General features: G+C 42.6%; 1 protein-coding gene and 2 pseudogenes across 1 annotated transcript; all 3 read left to right on the top strand.

Moving 5' to 3' along the window:
• The first annotated feature begins 2,439 nt into the window (after positions 1 to 2,439).
• LOC123090366 (omega-hydroxypalmitate O-feruloyl transferase-like) lies at positions 2,440 to 3,266 on the top strand (annotated as a pseudogene).
• A 5,057-nt stretch (positions 3,267 to 8,323) lies between these two features.
• Positions 8,324 to 9,058, top strand: LOC123089658 (cortical cell-delineating protein-like; annotated as a pseudogene).
• Positions 9,059 to 18,413: 9,355 nt separating this feature from the next.
• On the top strand, positions 18,414 to 19,184 carry LOC123089657 (cortical cell-delineating protein-like). The gene has a single exon (XM_044511280.1). The coding sequence runs from the start codon at positions 18,485 to 18,487 to the stop codon at positions 18,914 to 18,916; it is 432 nt and encodes a 143-aa protein (XP_044367215.1). The 5' UTR covers positions 18,414 to 18,484; the 3' UTR covers positions 18,917 to 19,184.
• The last annotated feature ends 271 nt before the right edge of the window (positions 19,185 to 19,455 follow it).

Genomic DNA, 19,455 nt, shown 5'->3' with positions numbered 1-19,455 from the left:
GGGACAGCTGGCGCGCAGCACAGCAACGGTCGGAAATTTGACTCTCAAATTCCTCAGGGCTATCATGTTCCTCACTGTGTAGGTAATTCGCACCGACGAATTCCTAACTCCTCAGTCAGAACAAATTCATCAGCGACCAAAAGAACTTCGTCTCTGTCACTGAAGAAAGTGACTGAACTGTATGAGATTTCCAAAGGCTTCACTCGAAGGGATTGGTAGGTGTAGGATTTTGAGTTGAGCATCACATGGAAATTTTTCCTTAGTATTTCCTCGACCCCCTTTAACAGTATGGTGTTTCCTATGACTCAAGAAGGAGAAAATGAAACTACGAAAACAAAAGTCTTCACGCTTCATGTTCCACAAATGAATACCAAGTCTTCAAGGTCACACCAATTTCTTCACTTTCAAAGTCTTCAGAAAGTCTTCAGAATATCAAAGTCTTCAGCTGAAGAACTTCATTTTTAGGGGTCGACTTTCTCTGTAAATATCAAACTCCGCATAGACTTATAGACCTGTGTATACTCACAAACGCATTAGTCGCTTAACCTATAAGTCTCCAATACACCAAAATCACTAAGGGGCACTAGATGCACTTACACTGTGGCACAGCATCGTCAGTGAGCCCTCCTTCCGCTGCCTCCACACCGCCAACTACGTCATCACCTTGTCGGCTGACGCAGAGGTCTTGTTCGTCTTGACGACGTGTGAGCCGGGCCGGAGCGACGAGGCCAGCATCTTCAACATGTCTTCGGGCAAGGCCATGTTCTCCTTCGACATCCCCAACGACTACGACCTCGGCAATGTCTGCAACGGCCTCCTCTGCTATGTGCACAGCAGCGGCCCCGAAGCGCCGGCGGTGGTATGTAACCCAATCACCGGCGAGACGCTGGCGCTTCCCAGGGCGCCGCCGCTCACAGGAACCAAGAGGAAGACACATCTCTTCGCCTTGGGATTCAGTCCACCCACCAATGAGTATAAGTTGTTCAGGTTCTCTAAGATGCACATGGCCATGTACACCTTAGGCGACACTCGCCGCTGGCGGTAGCACTCGTTCCATTCACCATCTCATCCGGCTGAAATCCTGACTTGGCCGCCACTGCTGATCGACGGCAAGCTATATGTGGTGACGATAGGTTGGAAGCGAGTGTTGGTAGTCGATGTGCTTACTGAGACATACCGCACGTACCGTCTCCCAGAGCATGAGACTCTCGACTATGCCAAGCGGCTAATGGGTGCCTTCGAGCTCGACGGCCAGTTGTGCTTCGTCAAACACGTCTGTTACGTGGGCCCCCACTTTTGGGTCATGTCACTGCCGAAGGATGACAAGCCTCCACAATGGGATCTGCGCTATAACTTCCACATCAAGGAACCTTTCTACATCTTCAGGCCATGGAGCGCCTGGGCTGACGATGGCGACAAGATGCTCTGCTACATGAACGACGAAACTTTGTACAAGTATGACACGAGAACATGCTCACCGCTGATGCCTGACCAGGGTCAACAGCTGCGGTGGGACCAAAGGCTCCAGATCCCGGTGTTTCAAATATCAGGGAAAATTTTGAAATGCGACTTTATCATCCGTGGGGGTTATCGCCCCACCCTGCTCTCGCCTCTCACCTTTGCGTTACCGCCTTCCCAAGCTGATGAAGACAGAGAAAAATACAGACGCCAATTCAAGCACACCCTGTCAAGTGTACTATATGGTACCATCAACAAATTAAGAAGAAGAAAGCAAAAGGAAAAAGAATAGATGACAAAAGTTATACTCATTTGTTGATAGCTGATGTCAACTAAAAGCATTAGAAAATCAATAACATATGCATACATATCGGCGTGGAATCATGTTATCCATGCATTTTTCTTCTTCTTCTAAGAATGCATGCATCTTCGATCTGGTGATATATTTGTGTATATTATCATTTTGGCATCCAAAGCGCTGCTCCAGCCAGTATAAAAGATTCCACGCTGACTTTGGAATTTTCAAGGTTAACTTCTACTGCAGCACTTGTATATACAGTATTTCAGGGCAGGGAAGGGAAAGCGTATCTCATAGACAGCAGGTCAGTTTCTTTGCGTGTTCGAGTGACCCGCAGGAGTATCGTCAAGGCCTCCGTCACGCGGCCCGGCGCCGTGCTTCCCGTCTCCAACCTTGACCTACTGTATTATCATACTTTTAAATAGCCGGCTATACTCCGCTATAGCCTTTTCAACAGGGTGCTGCTAAATGATCGTCTTCATAAATAGTCCGCTATACCTCCGCTATAACTGATTTGAAGGCCCACCGCTATTTTTCATAGCCCGCTGTTTAAACATTGGTATTACCCCATGCCGCTCTTGATGGGGCCCTCCGCCGGCGGTGGCTTCGTTGACGTCGTCGCCGCCTTCGAGGGCAAGTTGTAGCCCTTGCTAGACCACTTCTTTCCGCTCGCAGGCCGCATCATGGCCAACCTGCGGACAGGGCTCCCAGAGGTGCACTGTGACAACCAGGGCGGAGCTCGTCGTCGTCGAGGTCGGCATGGCGCTAGGCAGCCTAGACTTCGGCGACATGGACGCGTAGCTGGCGAGGGTCGGCGTCCCCGTCCAGTACGGCGCGGACGCCGCGCTGTCGGTGCAGCTCGTGTCGTTCCCCTGCGGCTGGTTCGTTGTTACCTGGACCTGGAGCACTAACCACAGCCTCGTAGACGGGTGCACGTTGTGCATGATCATTGACGCGTGGTTTGAGCTCGCGCGGGCCGGGACGATCGTCGCCACCCCGAACTTTGACTGATCCTTGTTCCACCCTCGCATCACGCCGTCGTACGGCCCTTCGGTGGGCAAGCTGTTGGTGACCGGCCGGGGGTTCCTTGGTCTGCCGCACCTACTAAGTCGAGGAGCGGGACCTCGCCATGCTGCGCGCGCAGGCGACCGGCGACGGGGAGCACGGAGCAAGCCGCGTTGAGGCGGTTTCTGCATACCTATGGAAGGTGTTCGCCGCCACCGTGGGCTTGTCAGACCATAGTTGCCACATGGGCTGGTGGGTGAACGGGCGACGGCGTCGCACCACCGCATCGGAGGAAACCAGGCGCAACTATGTCGGCTACGTCACGACGTTCGCGGTGGCCTTGGGAAGCACGAGCGCGATCCAGCGGCAGCCGCTCCCTGAGATCGCGTCGATGGTGCGCGAGTCGATTAGGTCGATGGCCACCGACGAGCACTTCCAGGAGCTGCTGGACTGGGTTTGTCACATAGTGACTGACATGTGGGTCCCACATATCATAATGCCTTAGGTGCTGGTCGAAATAAATGGAGTTGACTATCCAGTCATGTGAGCGTGATGGGTGGGCCTCTCCTCTCATAAACGCATTTAATTTGTCTAAACTGGTACCTATGCAAAAGCGATAGTTTTTAAGAAAATTTTAGAACAAAAATGGTAGTTTTTTTATAAGAAGGGGGTAGTTTTCGGGGCAAATACCTCTAAAATGGTAGTTTTTTGGAAATTACTCTCAATATGAGGTTCAGTTGGCAATGAGTGACCAATAATAGGTCATGGGCCAGTGAAGGAGATGAAATTTCATATACTCCCTCTTTTCAGTTTTTAACTCAAAAATCTCCTCAACCAAGACAAATGATGAGTGAAGAAGCAAATTCCGTACTTTGCAAATCTATCGAATTAGTGAATGAAATGAAATTAAGGGTGGCTCGCAAGGCCTTGGAAATTTGGTCCGTGTCAACCAACGGTCAAGTGAAGGATGGGCTGACCAAGCGGAACGATGCACAGCAGCTAATACAGACAGTTTTGTTAGCTGATTAGTTTGATTGAGGGGAGTGTAAAGATCTGGGAGTTGTATCGGCACACCTAATTAGTCAACTTGTATGCATGAGGGTAAATCCAAATGAAATCATACCAGATCATATAATAGTGTGCCATGCTTGAGTAGAGGAGCCATTGGCCGTGATATAACACATATTAATTGGTCTACTATGAGAACCACTGGCCTAATGAGCCAACTTGTGTGCATGAGGGTTGTTTAGCATCCGATCTTGAGGGACGCGACTACCAATTTAGTGCCACATATGAGGAGAGGAGCCAATAACCAGCTATATTATAGGAGCACATAGTTGACTTGGCCTGCTACTACCTAATTAGTTCATGTCTATAGTGGACGTTCACAAATAATGAGAGCAAGCAATGCATGCCCGTGGCGTGCTCCCCAAAAATATCAGCCAATTCCAGCAAGTGCCATGAGGGCACCTGTACTGTAAGCTGCGCGTGGCTTGTTGTAAACTGCGTACATTGGGTCAGAGCATCGATCCATGAGGGTACACGATCTGATTCTGATCTGATCATCAACATGTACACAACCTCTTGCATCATGTATAATCCGGCTATAAATAGCACCCCAAAACAACCCGAGGACATACAGCGGTACAATCACATGCACATGTGACTAGCTTTCTCAATCAAAGCTCTAGCAATGGCGCCGCCGCCATCGTCCAAGCTCGCCCTCCTGCTCCTTGCCATGGCACTGACGGTCTCCACAGTTCGCGGTTGCGGATACAACTGCCCGTCCCCGTCTCCGCCGCCGCCGCCGCCAACACCGTCGTGCCCGGGATACAACTGCCCATCCCCGTCTCCGCCACCGCCGCCCCCACCACCGCCGTCGCCACCGCAACCGGCGTACCCCGCGTCGCCACCACCACCATCAACTAGCTCTGGCTCGTGCCCGAATCTGCAAGTGTGCGTCAATGTGCTGAACCTGCCGATTCTCAGTCTCGGCTTGTTTGCGAATGAGTGCTGCCCGCTGCTCTACGGGTTGGCCGACCTGCAAGCTGCCGCGTGTCTCTGCGACGTCCTCGGCGGCGTCCTCGGCCTCCGCCTCGACGTCGTGCTCCTCCTCAACCAGTGCAACATTCGCTGCGAATCCACCTACACCTGCCCGCGCTGATCGATCAACCGTACACATATATGTGCTCTTTGCAAGTTTGCGTTCCAGTTCATCTTATATCTCAGTCTTGTGCATGAATGCATGCAACGGTGTTCACTAGGTAGGTACATGCGTAATCGTAAAAGTGTGTCGTGTTGTGTTGTTGGAATTAATACTGTACCAAACATGCATGCATATGTAAGTGGAATAAAAGTACGTTGAAGTTGTCTAACAATGTGCTTATATCATCTGGGATATTCATGTCTTTGTATCATCTGAGATGTCCGGGCTGTGCATGCATGAAAGCTTCTGATTTTCCTTTTCTTTTGATGAAGAAGGATAGAAAATTACGTGAAAACCAAGTTTCGGTGGAAACCGATGAAAACTACTAGGAACAATGTTTTAATGTCTCGAAAAAATCTCAATGGGCATCAATACAACATGGGGTACTATCTTTGTGATGGCATCTATTCCATACTCATCAGAATAACTCATGGTGGGTGCTGCATCTAGAGCCAGAGTTAAGGGCCCATTAGTTTGGACTAGAGCCACTCTCTAGTGCAAGATCTATTCCTTGCTTATTGTGACGACATCATAGGTCTCGTCCGCAGCGCCCATACTTTGTGGTGTGTCAAGTTTGTGGTGTCCAAATAAATGACCCACGTAACCGGGGATTTGTATCATCATCTGAAATACTGTACCGGGCGCCTATATGCCCCTAGCTTGTATGATCTGAAATCTGATGAAGTTGTGTAAACTCGAGATGTGTGTTACATATATATTGCCGCGTCATAGTCCACTCCTAAAACATTGAACTTGCACCGAGATCAAAGCCAACCCTAAGTTTTATATGGATCGTAGGAAGAGAAACATAAATAAATTGGATCAAGGATGGATGAATTTAGTATTGACGAGCGACTTGCATACACATGGCAAGGGAGCTGTGATGTGATACCATGCAGCAGCGATGTTTATATCGGCTGGCAGTTCATATCATCCTTACATCCAGTTACAGACCCAAAAACTTCTTGAAGCATATCAAAATGTTTAGAGTTGCATCTTCTTTGCATGGAAGTCATTGTAAAAGAAGTGGATGCTGCTTATGGCTTGGTGCGACCTTTGTTGTCTTGCACAACTCCTCGGAGTAAAGTAAAAAAGGCCGTGTTTATTAGTCTTTGTTGTCTTGCACAACTCCTTTCCCTGCTCAAACATTACTGTTACATGTTTTGGGTGGCTGATGTTGTTTGGGTATCATTTTTTGCGTTTTCCTTTTGTCTCATTTTTTCCCTTTTAACCTTTTCTCGTGTTTTTTATGTTTTGCCTTTTCAAATTTTATTTGCATCCATTTTACTTTGTTCATTTTCTGCCATGTCTTTGTTTTTTCATTTGTTTTCTTATGCTTTTGGAAAAATACCGGAATATCCATATTTAATTATTTAAAGCATATGAACATATATTTAGATGTTCATGAATAACTCTTCTTCAGAACATGTTTTTGGATATTTAGAAATACATTTTAAACATGAGATGACCACTTTGTTCAAATATATGCATATTTATGGTGAGGTACATGCACATTTTTAAAATTGATCTGCAACATGTGATTTTATCAATCTTTCAAACTAACCTTAACATCTGTTTCTGAAAAATATTAAATTAAAACATACTTTCTAACAAATAAAACATATTAGTAGATGGCCTAGCCAATTAAGCATTAAGGATCTGTCAAGGCGTGCAATGCCACACTATTCTTCGCAGAAACGTTGAATATGATGACTCATTCATCCTTGCACAAACTAGAAATTTGTTAGCTACATATTAGTCCAGCGAAAAATAAAGCTAGATTCATCCGTGCATAAAGTAGAAATTATTTTTTTAGCTACAGATTAGTTGTACTGTGCGTTTTTGCGACAACAAACAGTACACTCATTTATTTTACCTAGATTAGAAGCTCCAACAGCGGCATACTGTTTTTTTCACAGATAGAATGCATATGATTTCACTTTTACTATTCTCAGTAGCTAACACTTTCAAAGTATTGATTATCTAAAATTGCATACTTACACGTGACATAAAAGTTTAGTACTCAAAGTGCGCAATTTTGCAAGAACTCGTACGTTTAGTCTAGGTGTTGATCCAATGATTGAAAAGATGACTGGAATATAAATATATTATAGAAAATTCAAAAATAGCAAATTATAACTCCCTGCTTCCCAAAATATAAGGCGCACTTGACTTTGCACGGTCTTTGATCCATGGCTTTAACCACTAATACTATCTCAAATTTTTCGTTTTACCGATTTAAAGAGCTCATCTCCATCTCATATTGAGATTTCGAGGCGCATTAAACATTTGCATGCATGAATTAAAAAGGAACTCACCAATGCATGCAATGCTCCTACTCATCTAGAGTACGAGATACATTCCTTCACTCACCATCTGTCTTGGTTGATGAGATTTCGTACTTGAGCCCTATAAATAGGAAAGGAGGGAGTGTATATTAAAGAACAAGGATTGAACATGTGTGTGTGTGTCTATATATATATATATATATATATATATATATATATATATATATATATATATATATATATATATATATATATATATTCTAAACATACAATACGTGAAAATCATAGTCAAAGTTGTTTAACAAAGACAAAAAAGTCAACCGGCACTTTATATTTGGGAAAGAGGAGGTAATTTCTTCACCTGCCCTTGTTCACATGGCGGCCTAGCTCCATCACATGAATATTGTAGCTAGTTTTTTAGGGGGTATTTTAAGCTAGCTACTATAACAGTGTAATGCCCTTGTCAATATCGAGATTATTTTCCAGCGCCACCACTGCCCACTGGGGACGATATTTTAAGCTAGCTACTACAACAGTGTAATTCGCTTTTCAATATCGAAATTACTTTCCAGCACCACCACTGGCCACTGGGGACGAATAACAAATAATTAGACAGCTAGCCAGTATATAATAAACCAAAGTACGAGACGTATAGTGGACATCTCCTTCCGTGGTAGGAGCTTGCATGTGCATGCATGGCCACCTGGAGCCAGTATATTTGCATCCCGTGAACTTGCATATCAGTTTATGTGCCAGCTCGTAGCCCTATGATACATATATATTCCTTTGTCCAATTCTATGTGTGCTCTCAAGATAACAGCAAAATTTGTAAACCCATCAAACATATCTTATGGTTTTTGTTGGTTAGCAAAAAAATTAAGCTCCAATAATGGTACACTAGTGGTTGTACATATTTTTCCCAAATTACGGAAAGAGTCAAACTCGATATATCATGACGTGCTTGCCCTTGTTGCACAATGCACACTACATCCCGGCCTATAAATACCACCCCAAGCAACCAAAGAAAAGCATCACAAGCTAGCAAGCCCACCTAGCTCAGCCACAAGCCTAGCCAGTACACTCTAGTTGGCCACTTGCTTCATCAACATAGCAATGGCGCCCTCCACGCTCGCTCTCTTCCTCGCCCTGAACCAGGTCCTCTTGGCAGCCGTGCATGGCTGCGGGTCGTACTGCGGCAATACACCGGCCGTCCCAGTGCCAACATCACCGATCGCCGTGTCTCCGCCCGCCATCCCAGTCCCTGCCCCCGCCGACAACCGGAGGAGGCAGCGGCACCTGCTCGATCAACACGCTGAAGCTGAAGGTGTGCGCCAACGTACTGAACCTGCTAAAGCTCAACTTAGCCGTGCTGGCGAGCGACGACTGCTGCCCGCTGCTGGGCGGGCTCGCCGACCTCGACGTCGCCGTGTGCCTCTACACCGCCATCAAGGCCAATGTCCTCGGCATCAAGCTCAACGTCCCCGTCGACCTCGTTCTCCTCCTCAACCAGTGCGGCAAGACCTGCCCCGCCGACTTCACCTGCCCCAGCTGATCCACCCATCATCCCTCGAACCATGCATCACAAACCATGTGTCGTCGTCGTCATACTCGTCTTTGGTTTGCATGCCATCACACCCGTCACTCGTGCATGCATGCACGCTTACGTGTTCATTTCTTCCAGGGACTGCTTATAAGATAGTCGTTGATCATTGTATTCCGATAGGATATCTAAATGCATGGTTCGCATATTTGTAAAATGATATACATACGTGGAATAAAATGATTCAAGTTGTGTTAACTCAACCCGTGATATATTGCCAGCTTGTATGCAAGCATTATTGCGTGAATGATGATCAGATCCACATCTTGTACCTGATCATGGTGTCTATTCTTTGCTTTTGCGAGTTTCAACAGCAGCAACTCGCTTGGCATGATTCTCTTTTTGTTAAGCTTAAGCAGCACCACAAAGAACCATGCATCTGTGAAATAGAAGGATGGTTTGGATAATGTATCATGGGATCGATAAACTCAACTGTAAATCTTTTGCAGTGTAAAGCGAGTAAATTTTATTTGAACCAGATCTCTATGATGTTGCAACACTTTGACATAAATTTTGTCATTGTGATAATTTAATTTGAATCAAATTTCAGCTTCATAATTTCACGCTAAACTAAATGGCTGACCTGATCGGTTTTGACAATAGGGTCTTGGGCAGCAGCTCAAGCTAAAACCTGGCTCAAAGTGTCCAGAAAATAAAATCTGGCTCCCACCAGAATATCAAAATACCTGTTTTAAACAAAAATGTACTGTATATACACACATGAATGTAGTGTTGTTAGTGAAGTCATATAACATGGTCTAGCTAGATAAATCCCAGAAGGAAGAAGCTGGGTAGCCATACATCTAAATTTATGAATAGCTACCAATTATATATATGATCCAAAACTTCCAAATATATCAGTACATACAAATGTCTCTATTAAACTTACACATAAATACTTATCATGAGCATCATATGTTTTTATGAGCACGTAATTTGTGGATCCTTTGCATTGGGATTACTAAGTTTGAAAGAATGAAACTGTGTAGAAAAATGTCCTACATAGTCCTTTCAGATGAAGGAATAATTATCCTTGCAACAATTTCTAGGGACGTTCTCTATCTTTTAAATTCCTACGAAACTTATGTCAACAGTTGCTTTTCATGTGAATATATTGGTCAAAATTTACATATTTTAATATTATAAAAAATACAACAAATATAATGTTATTTTTTTCATTTAAACAACATTAACATTTCACATGCATATTGTGATTTAAAGTTGTTCAGGTTCGACTTTCGTATATCTAGAAGGACATGTATTTCCAAATGGGGGAGTATTTTTCTTGGGAAACTAGCAGTGGCATCTTAATACTACGCTTTCTAGTTCCCTCAGTTTCATGATCGTGTGTTACAACAATAGTATAGCCCCATTTACTTATTCTTGTAATTACCAAAACCAGTAAACCTTTAAAATACACAAGAGTGCTAGAAAACAGTTCAATTCATTCAATAATTTCATGAAAATAATAGGTTGCAATTCTATTCTTACAAAATATTGCAGAAAAACAACTACAAATTATATTGGTCCAGTCCCTTAATTGTGGCCCTCTCTGCATAAAATCCTCAGTACAGAAGGGATACATGGCAAAATTTTAGGGAGTTTTTAGGGTACATTGTACTACGGAATTTATTGTGTAGTAGTATTAACTTGACCCAATGGTTAATATATTTCGACTTGTAGTTAGGCTGAATGTCAACTTCGTAATTTCCCGTTAGCCTAATATCATGTTTGTTCTTTCAAATGTTACCGATCCTAATTAATCTATGATTGTTCTAACAATTACAGCCGCTGATGCAGTTAACACTTCACGACACGTGTTGCTGGCCATCGCCCACTGCCTGCCGCACACTGGAGCGTCTCCTCCACCGTCCCGGTGCTGCCTACGTGCCTCCGCCTGCTTCCCCCTCATCCAGCCATCCATCTGCCTGTCGTCGTCTCTTGGAAACGAGTTTATCACTCAACCTTCTAACGTGAGAACCAGTACTCACTATTAGAAAAAGGCCTACTAATGGCGCACCGGTTTTGCCTACTAATGGCGCACTACCGGTGCGCCATTACTAGCACGCACCGTGGGCTATACTAATGGCGCACTACATGGTGCGCCATTAGTATCTGGTATACTAATGGCGCATCACATAGAAGTCCGCCATTAGTAACATTTTTTTTCAAAAAAATTTTAAAATGTTCTTCAGAAATTTTTTAAATTTTTTTTTCAATTTTTTCTTAATCTCAGTTCACTATGGCTTAATCTCGGGTCAATATGCTTAATCTCAGGTCAAATCGCACTCCATGGTCAAACTTCCCAAAAGGTCACCCATCCTCACACTACTCCAGCCCAAGCACGCTTAACTTTAGAGTTCTATCCAACCCCAGCAACAGCTCACTTCACAGGCACTTGTTGATATATCTAGCATATCAATCCTGTTATACCTTGTTGATGTCTAGGACTTTGTTTGTTTATGACTATGATGAAATTTTGAAAAATATTTCAAACTTCCCGATCATATTACGTATCATTTTTTGAAAAAAAATTCAAAAAAAAATTCAAAACCAATTTTTTTTCTGTTACTAGTGGCGCACCACATCCACGGTGCGCCACTAGTAAGTTTGAAATTTTTTGAATTTTTTTGCCGCTAGATCTTGAAAGCCCCGTAACTTTTTTCTGTTAGGTTTTTGGGGATTTTGAAAATGTTTAACGGGGTTCCCCAGTTAAATTTGGATGTAACTTTTCGAGTAGATGATTTTTCATATAAAAAACTTTTTCATCCGAGTTCGTATGCAAAAGTTATGCCCATTTTACAAATTTCCAGAGAGATTTTGCAAATAAAGTCGAAATTCATATTTGTAAATTTTCCCAAAAACTAGAGCACATATCACATGGGAAACATATTATCCTTTATTTTTTTGACATTTCCATCATTTTCTTTTATTTTTTCTAAAACTGAAAAGGCGATCCAGGGGGTGTGCATTCGGTGTTAAACTAGTAATGGCGCACCACCCCACGGTGCGCCATTACTAGTTTTGAAAAAAAAATAAAAAAATTGATATTTTTTTGATTTTTTTTGAAAAAAACTTAGTAATGGCGCACCAATGAAAAGTGCGCCATTACTAGTTAAAACTAGTAATGGCGCACCGAGACATGGTGCGCCATTAGTAACAAATTTTTTTTATTTTTTTTTATTTTTTCCAAAACTACTAATGGCGCACGACGGATGTGGTGCGCCATTACTATGTCAATTAGTAATGGCGCACTATGCAACGGTGCGCCATTAGTAACAAAAAAAATTTATGTTTTTTTTCAAAACTACTAATGGCGCATCACACACCAGATGCGCCATTAATAATATATTACTAATGGCGCACCGTGACATGGTGCGCCATTAGAATATAGTAATGGCGCACCACATCACAGGTGCGTCATTACTGGCCATTCCATCTATAGCCCTTTTTGTAGTAATGACTAATTCATATGGTACTTGACGTGTACTCCCTCCCTTCTAAAATAGATGACTCAACTTTGTACTAACTTTAGTATAGAGTTGAGTCATCTATTTTGAAACGGAACGAGTAGTATATACACTGGTTTCAGAAGTATAATAGAAAGGATGTGGTGCGATTTGGCTAGCTTGACCTCTGATTGTCTCAGGACTTGAGGCGCGGCTTAGGACATTCGCGATTAGTAGCTGCCTTCGATTGGAGATTTCTACCAATACTTCCGATGCAAACATCGAGACGAATTCGGCCCGGACAGGGCACGATTTCCAAAGCAAATCACGAATGGTAGCCGAGTTCATCCGTTGATAATATGAAATCCATAATCTACTTTAGCTCGCTTTTGGAGGGAACTTGGTGGAATTTTTCTTTGCTGTTTATAACAGTAAATTGCCTAATGTGCCCTTGATGTCCAAATATACTACCAGATTTTTTCCGTGTATTGTCAAATTCGGGCAGCTGGATCACAAAAAAAAGGCCCAGAATAATTTAATGTACTGTAAAGGACTCAAAATATGTACGCCCTCCGTACAGAAAAACAACATTTTGGACTTATCTTAAATGAAAGTTGAAAATTTCGACCACCAATTCTCTTTTATATCCCTCTCAACTAAAATCTATGTTATATTATTTTTTTTAAACTAGAAAATCATATGCTTAAATTTGTATTGGGAAGTTTAATTTATTTTGTTGTTGTTGTACCTCTATTTATGTATCAACTTGTGGTCAAAGTTACACTTCGTGTCAATGTTTAAAACATCAAAAATTTCGTGAACTAAGAAAGTACACTGGATAGGTAAATAATGGACGAAGACTGAAACCCATCCGCTAGAAACGAACTATTTTCGAGCGTTTGATGCTGAAAATATCAGTTCTTGTAAGGCCATTTGCACTCCATCCTGTCAGATACGCTCTACCTTTCTTGGATGTCAAGTTGTCAACTCTCTAGTTTGTGTCATAGTCTAGAAGTAATCCCTTCTAGTAGCAATCGAATTGACTCAATGTTTGTACATATACGGGAAGTTCTAGCAGCTAGAGAGAGCAATGTTTGGATGCATCCTCATTAGTATATCGCTCCACCACATGTACAGCTAGATATGTAGAGCCTCTCTGCCGAACTGATGGAGATCGACGTGCGTATATGTCTCTCGCTACCTAGGCGACCCTGCCGACATGGAAGGATATATGTCCATGCATACGTGAACTCTTGATCGACCATACAAAACTACAAGGAAAAAGAATAAACCTAACCAGTAATATATGTTAGAGTACCAGCACTGCACAAACTTCGAGACCACTTGCATAAACGATAAGGTAGAGATCCATTTGACAACGATCGATCGACGCGTGAATGAGCTGCGGATTCGTGCAAATAATCAGTAACTGGACGTGCGTACGTAGACGTTTAGCTGTTCCCGATCGATCGTGTGAAATGAAGAATAAAATGTCTCCGTTTGACCTAACAGCTAGTGTATATATTTTTTCTGAACATAACATCTAGTGTACGTAGAACGGCGTGCATGCATATATACTCCTTCCGTTCCTAAATAGTCTTTTCATATTTCAATAAGGACTACATACGAATTTATATAGATATATTTTAGAGTGTAGATTTACTCATTTTACTTCTTATGTAGTCCACATTGGGATATCTAAATAGACTTTTTTTTTAGGGAAACAGCAGGACTCTGCTGCGTATTTTTATTGATTTTTAAAAAAATATAGTACAAAGAATAAGGTCTGAAGAAAAGAAAACAAACTATACATCGAAGATACAAACAAAACTAAGGAAAGAAAGAAGAGATAGTAAACAACAAATACAACAGCAACATAGCAAGTTATCTAAAGGATTTGATCTGACACGTGGTCTCTGAACCATCGGAGAAAAGAAAACAAACTATATATCTAAATAGACTTATATTTAAGAACGGCGAAAGTAGATTTGGTCTGACACGTCGTCTCTGAACCATCGGATATCATGGGTCACCAAGCTAGGCCGCTGGCATGCGTGGCACGGCCAGCACGGGAGACTACCTGTTTATTCACTTTTACATGGTACTCCGTTCGTATTTTTTTATGGCCGACTTGAACTACATGGTCCGAACTAAGTTAAGCAATACCTAATTTGACACTTCAAAATCCTGACGGCTCGTCCATTAAAGATCACGAACACAAACGTTCTCAACAGCATGGCTGCCATGGGGCGGCATGACGACGGGTCTATTGTATTGCGGATCATGGTGTAACTCCACGGGCACATGTGATCGTCCAAAGATAAGCTGGCGATTGGACCGTCGATCCCATTGATTGGTGGGCGAGCACAATTGGGATCTCAGGTACTCTATTTCATCCCTTAATATTAGCCTTTCATATTTTGGGTCAAATTTTAAACATAAATTTAGCTAATATAATATGAGTTATAGTAGTAAAATAATATCATTTGAAACTTTGCTTGAATATGAATATAAAGATATATTCTTTATGCATGTAACTTGTATTTTATTAGTCAAATATATGATCAAAATGATATTATGAACCTGGACGAAGAAAGTATGTGCTAACGATGCCTCTCTTAGGGTTGGGTCACATGTTGTGGAGCGGATTAGTGTCACAAGGGAGCAACTTGCACTGCTACAAATGTGCATCCACCCAAAGTAAATAGTCAAACTGGTTTGTGAAATTTAAAATCCTATGGGAAAGGTACCCTCTTCTTGCTCAAGCCGTGGTTCGGCAGGACCCCGTTATGCGATGATTTCATGGCTCTCTTTGCGATCTGCTCGGATCCGATGCTCTTGGTTGCCTCGGCAGCCAACAATGGGAAGCATAACATCTTCTGACAAAAATTTGGCCCCAAGGAAACGTAAACATTTGCATATACAATTTGCCGGAGAGGGGAGCGATGGGGAAATTGCTCCCTCATTGTGGGGGTCCTTAATTGTTGTTTCTTGGCACCTGGCTCCCTGGGGCTCTATCCAGTCATGTCGTCATACCGTGCCTTATGCCATGCGCCAACCCTTGCATGGACCACACCTTTGTGGAAAGCGCCTCTTCCTCTGAAGATCAAAATCATCGCTTGGTAGAAGCTCCATGATTTCCTCCCCTTAGATGCTTAGCTGGCGCAACGGCTTATGTCGGGCAATGGATTTTTCCCTCTTTGTATGGCCCTTTCTGGGATCCACATTTTTAGTTCTTTTACCGGTGCTCGTTCATAGGGAGCTTTGTTCGTGAGTCTCCGGGGCCTGAGTGGTAGGCCTTTGAATTGGGCAAAAGTTCATAGAGGCTCAGTCCCAACGTATCGGTACGAGGAGGTGCATCTTCTAGGTAGTGTTCATCATGATGATCTAGACTCTACATAGTACATGTAACAAGATGGTTATCAAGCTGGTGTTTCTATGGTGCGCTTACGACTCTTGTAGTAGTGGTACCTTCTTTGTAGGAAGCGAGACAAGGACCGACTAGGGGCAGGCCACCAACTCGCTTCGCCCCCTGGCCAGTGATCTTTTGACTCCATTGATTCATGCATCACTTTTTATTTTGCATTTGGGCATGTTTATGTTGTCACCCTAGCATACCTCCTATTTTCTTTCATGTACTTGAACTACATGTCAGGATGTGGTGATTGCTTGATTTATAAAGTGGGAGGAAATCCTATTTCGAATAAAATGAGTGTGGTTTGAGTTTAGCAGGCGGAGGGTTTTAGATGATGTGCGGCTAGTAGTTTTATTTGGGTCTACACAGTTTAGGTTGTCCTTCATTATTGCCACTTACCAATAAAATAATATGGGAGCTTATAGTGGTACACATACTTGCATCCATGCACAGGAGAATTCATCACGACAAACCCTATTTTACAAGCATTGTTATTTTGGTGGTGTACATAGTTTCCATAGTTGTAAGACCTGAAAAGATGATAAAATCCCAGTTTATCCCTAGAAGAAGAGTAGAATACGCCTCGAGGGGTGATCGAGCAAATGTGATAGAAGTCTTTAAGAATCACCCCCGCGTAATGAAAATGGCCATCTATTTTCTTGGTTTTCTTGCAAACTCCTTCCCCTGCTAACATATTTCCATTTCAAACCAGGTTGTCCATTCGCTCATACACACTTTATACAAAGGAGAGTGGGTGTTTCTCCCAAAGTAAATATGCATGGGCGGGCTCACTCATGTTCTAAGTGTCATTTTTTGGGTTTTCACATTTGTGTGATATTTTCCTTTCAATTATTTTTTTGTGTTTTGCTTACTTTAAACTTGTATTTCATTTATGTTTACTTTGTTCATTGCCTATTTATATTTATTTTTTCATTTTCTCATCATTTGTATGTTTTCTTGTAAAGCATATGAATATATAGTCAGATGTGCAAGAATAACTCTTATTAAAAACATGTTTTTCGTACATAGGAATACATTTTAAACATGACCTGAGCACTTGTTGCAAATATGGATATTCATACTGAGGTACATGAACATGTCTGAATTTTCTCGCAATATATGATTTCACATCTTTTATTCACGCATTAACATTTGTATCGCAAATATATTATATAGAAAACATTTTTGCATAGAACTAAACTCTAATAGTAGACGGGCCGTACTCTGTGGCTGGCCGATTAAGGATCTTTCGAGGCAAAGTTCCCATTATCCTTCGCATAAAAAGTTGAATAGCATGACCCATTCATCCTTGCATACAAAAATAATATGTTAGCTACAAATCAGTCCATAAAAAAAATTAAGCTAGATTCATCCTTGCATATACTAGTAATTAATTTGTTTTCTACATATTAGTAGTAGTGTCATGCAAACAACAGATACTAGATTCATTTATTTCAACTCGAAGCTCAACAGAGGTATACAATTTGTCCGCGGATAAAAAGAGCATATTTTCCCCTTTACTAAATCTCAGTGCCTTAAAACATTTTAAATCTGAGTACCTTAAATGCTACAGTATTACCTACTCAAAGAGCAGAAGCTTCATTCAAATTAAAGAGTGAAATAAAGTTTTAGTCTCCAAAGATTTAAAAAAATTAACTATACATTTATTTTTGACAGCAAAAATAGACAATTATCAATTTCTTCACGTGCCCTTATTCACACGGCGGTCTAGATCTATCACACACAAGAGTATTGTAAGCTAGCTATGATAGTGTATTTCCTTTGTCAGTGTTGGAATTATCTGTGAGCACCGCTGCCCACTGGTGTAGGATCAACTAATAATTAGACGGCTAGCTGTAGCGTACGTGTAACCAAAGGACGAAACATAAAGTAGACATCTCCTGCGCTGGTAGTAGCATGCATTTGTATGGCTACATGGAATAAAAACCGACATAATAATCTCCTAAATTTGTCTCTAGCGAACCTCAAGATCAGGTTATGCCAGCTGGTAGCGCTGCCGGATATATTTCAATTATCACATAGTATGTGTGTCTTCTAGGAGAATGATCGCCTACCCATCGTCCATGTTTGCTTTGAGATTCATGCTATTTTTTTACTGTTGTCAAAACTTATCTTGTTTCATAAAGTTCCGTTAGTTGTTATTATTATTCCAAAGTGTATCACCATGTTTCGTTGTGTACAGACAAATAAGGGTGCACTTGTTTTAGATCGAGTTTGTTGCACAATGAAACATTATGATACACTTTAAAATGAGAGCAAAACCTAACATAACACGCTGAAACAAGACAAATTTGTCAAAACGAGGAAACACAACACAATTTCAAAGCAATGGTGGACGGTGGATCCATATAAATGATATCCCGGGCTAGAATATCATGTCTCATGCCTAAATTATTGTCGAATTTGTGAACCCATCAATAAATACATGCATATTGGAGTACATGGAAATTAGTTAACATTTTAAACTCCAATAATGGTACGCACGTAATATCGTACAATTATAGCAGTAGTAGTACTAATAGTAGCAGCAGCGCTAGTGGTGGAAAATAATGTTTTCAAATTACGGCAAGAGTCAAACTCAACTGATCATGACATGAACGATGCACTTGCACGTTACACCCCGGCCTAGTTATAAATACCACCCCAAGCAACCCAGGAAAAGCATCCCAAGCTAGCAAAGCCCACCTAGCGCTCAGCCACAAGCCAGTACACTCTAGCTAGCTACTAGTGTTATCCACATAGCAATGGCGCCCTTCAAGCTCGCCCTCTTCCTCGCCATGAACCTGGCCATCCTCTTGGCCGTGCATGGCTGCGGGTCATGCGGCAACACACCGCCCGTCCCAGTCCCAAGCCCGCCCATCGCCGTGCCCCCACCAGCTCCCGTGCCGTCTCCGCCTTCGTCCGGTGGCGGGGGCGGCACCTGCTCCATCGACACGCTGAAGCTGAAGGTATGCGCCAACGTGTTGAACCTGCTGAAGCTAAACCTCGGCGTGCCGACGGACGAGCAGTGCTGCCCCCTTCTGAGCGGCCTCGCCGACCTAGACGCCGCCGTGTGCCTCTGCACCGCCATCAAGGCCAATGTCCTCGGCATCAAGCTCAACGTCCCTGTCGACCTCGTTCTCCTCCTCAACCAGTGCGGCAAGACCTGCCCTGCCGATTTCACCTGCCCTAGCTGATCCATCCATCACAAACCATGCATTTCATACTTGCATCATCATCATCATCGCCGTACTTGCAATTACAATGTTTTCTCGTATACGCATGCACCTATATATTTCCTCGTAATTACAATATGTTATATGTCAGTCGCGTGCATGCATGGGCTCCCTCCCTCGTGCATGCATGCTTCAGGCATTCAGTTAGTCATTTGCCGTTACGGTATTCCAGTATTTGTAAAAGGGTATATGTGCGTGGAATAAAAAGTTTGTTCATGTTGTCTTTTTATTTTTTTGTGCGGGTGTTCTGGTTGTGTTAACTCGATCCGTGATCTGCCAGCTTGTATATATTGTACGAAGCATGATCAGATACACAGCTCTTCACATGTGTTGGCTGCTACTTCATGTTTCTCGTGGCCTCTCTTCTTTCCTTTGTCAGTTACAAAAGCGAGGTAACGTTTTTAAACTTGCCACGTGTTGGCGGCTACATCTTTTTTCTCATTGTGGCTACGAAGGTATTTCACAACATACTGTTATCAACAAATAAGAATCGTATGGTA

The sequence above is a fragment of the Triticum aestivum genome, chromosome 4B (assembly GCF_018294505.1).
Source record: "Triticum aestivum cultivar Chinese Spring chromosome 4B, IWGSC CS RefSeq v2.1, whole genome shotgun sequence".
Classification (NCBI taxonomy): domain Eukaryota; kingdom Viridiplantae; phylum Streptophyta; class Magnoliopsida; order Poales; family Poaceae; genus Triticum; species Triticum aestivum.
Note: the sequence above shows the minus strand (reverse complement) of the source record. Positions and strands in the feature narration are given on the sequence as shown.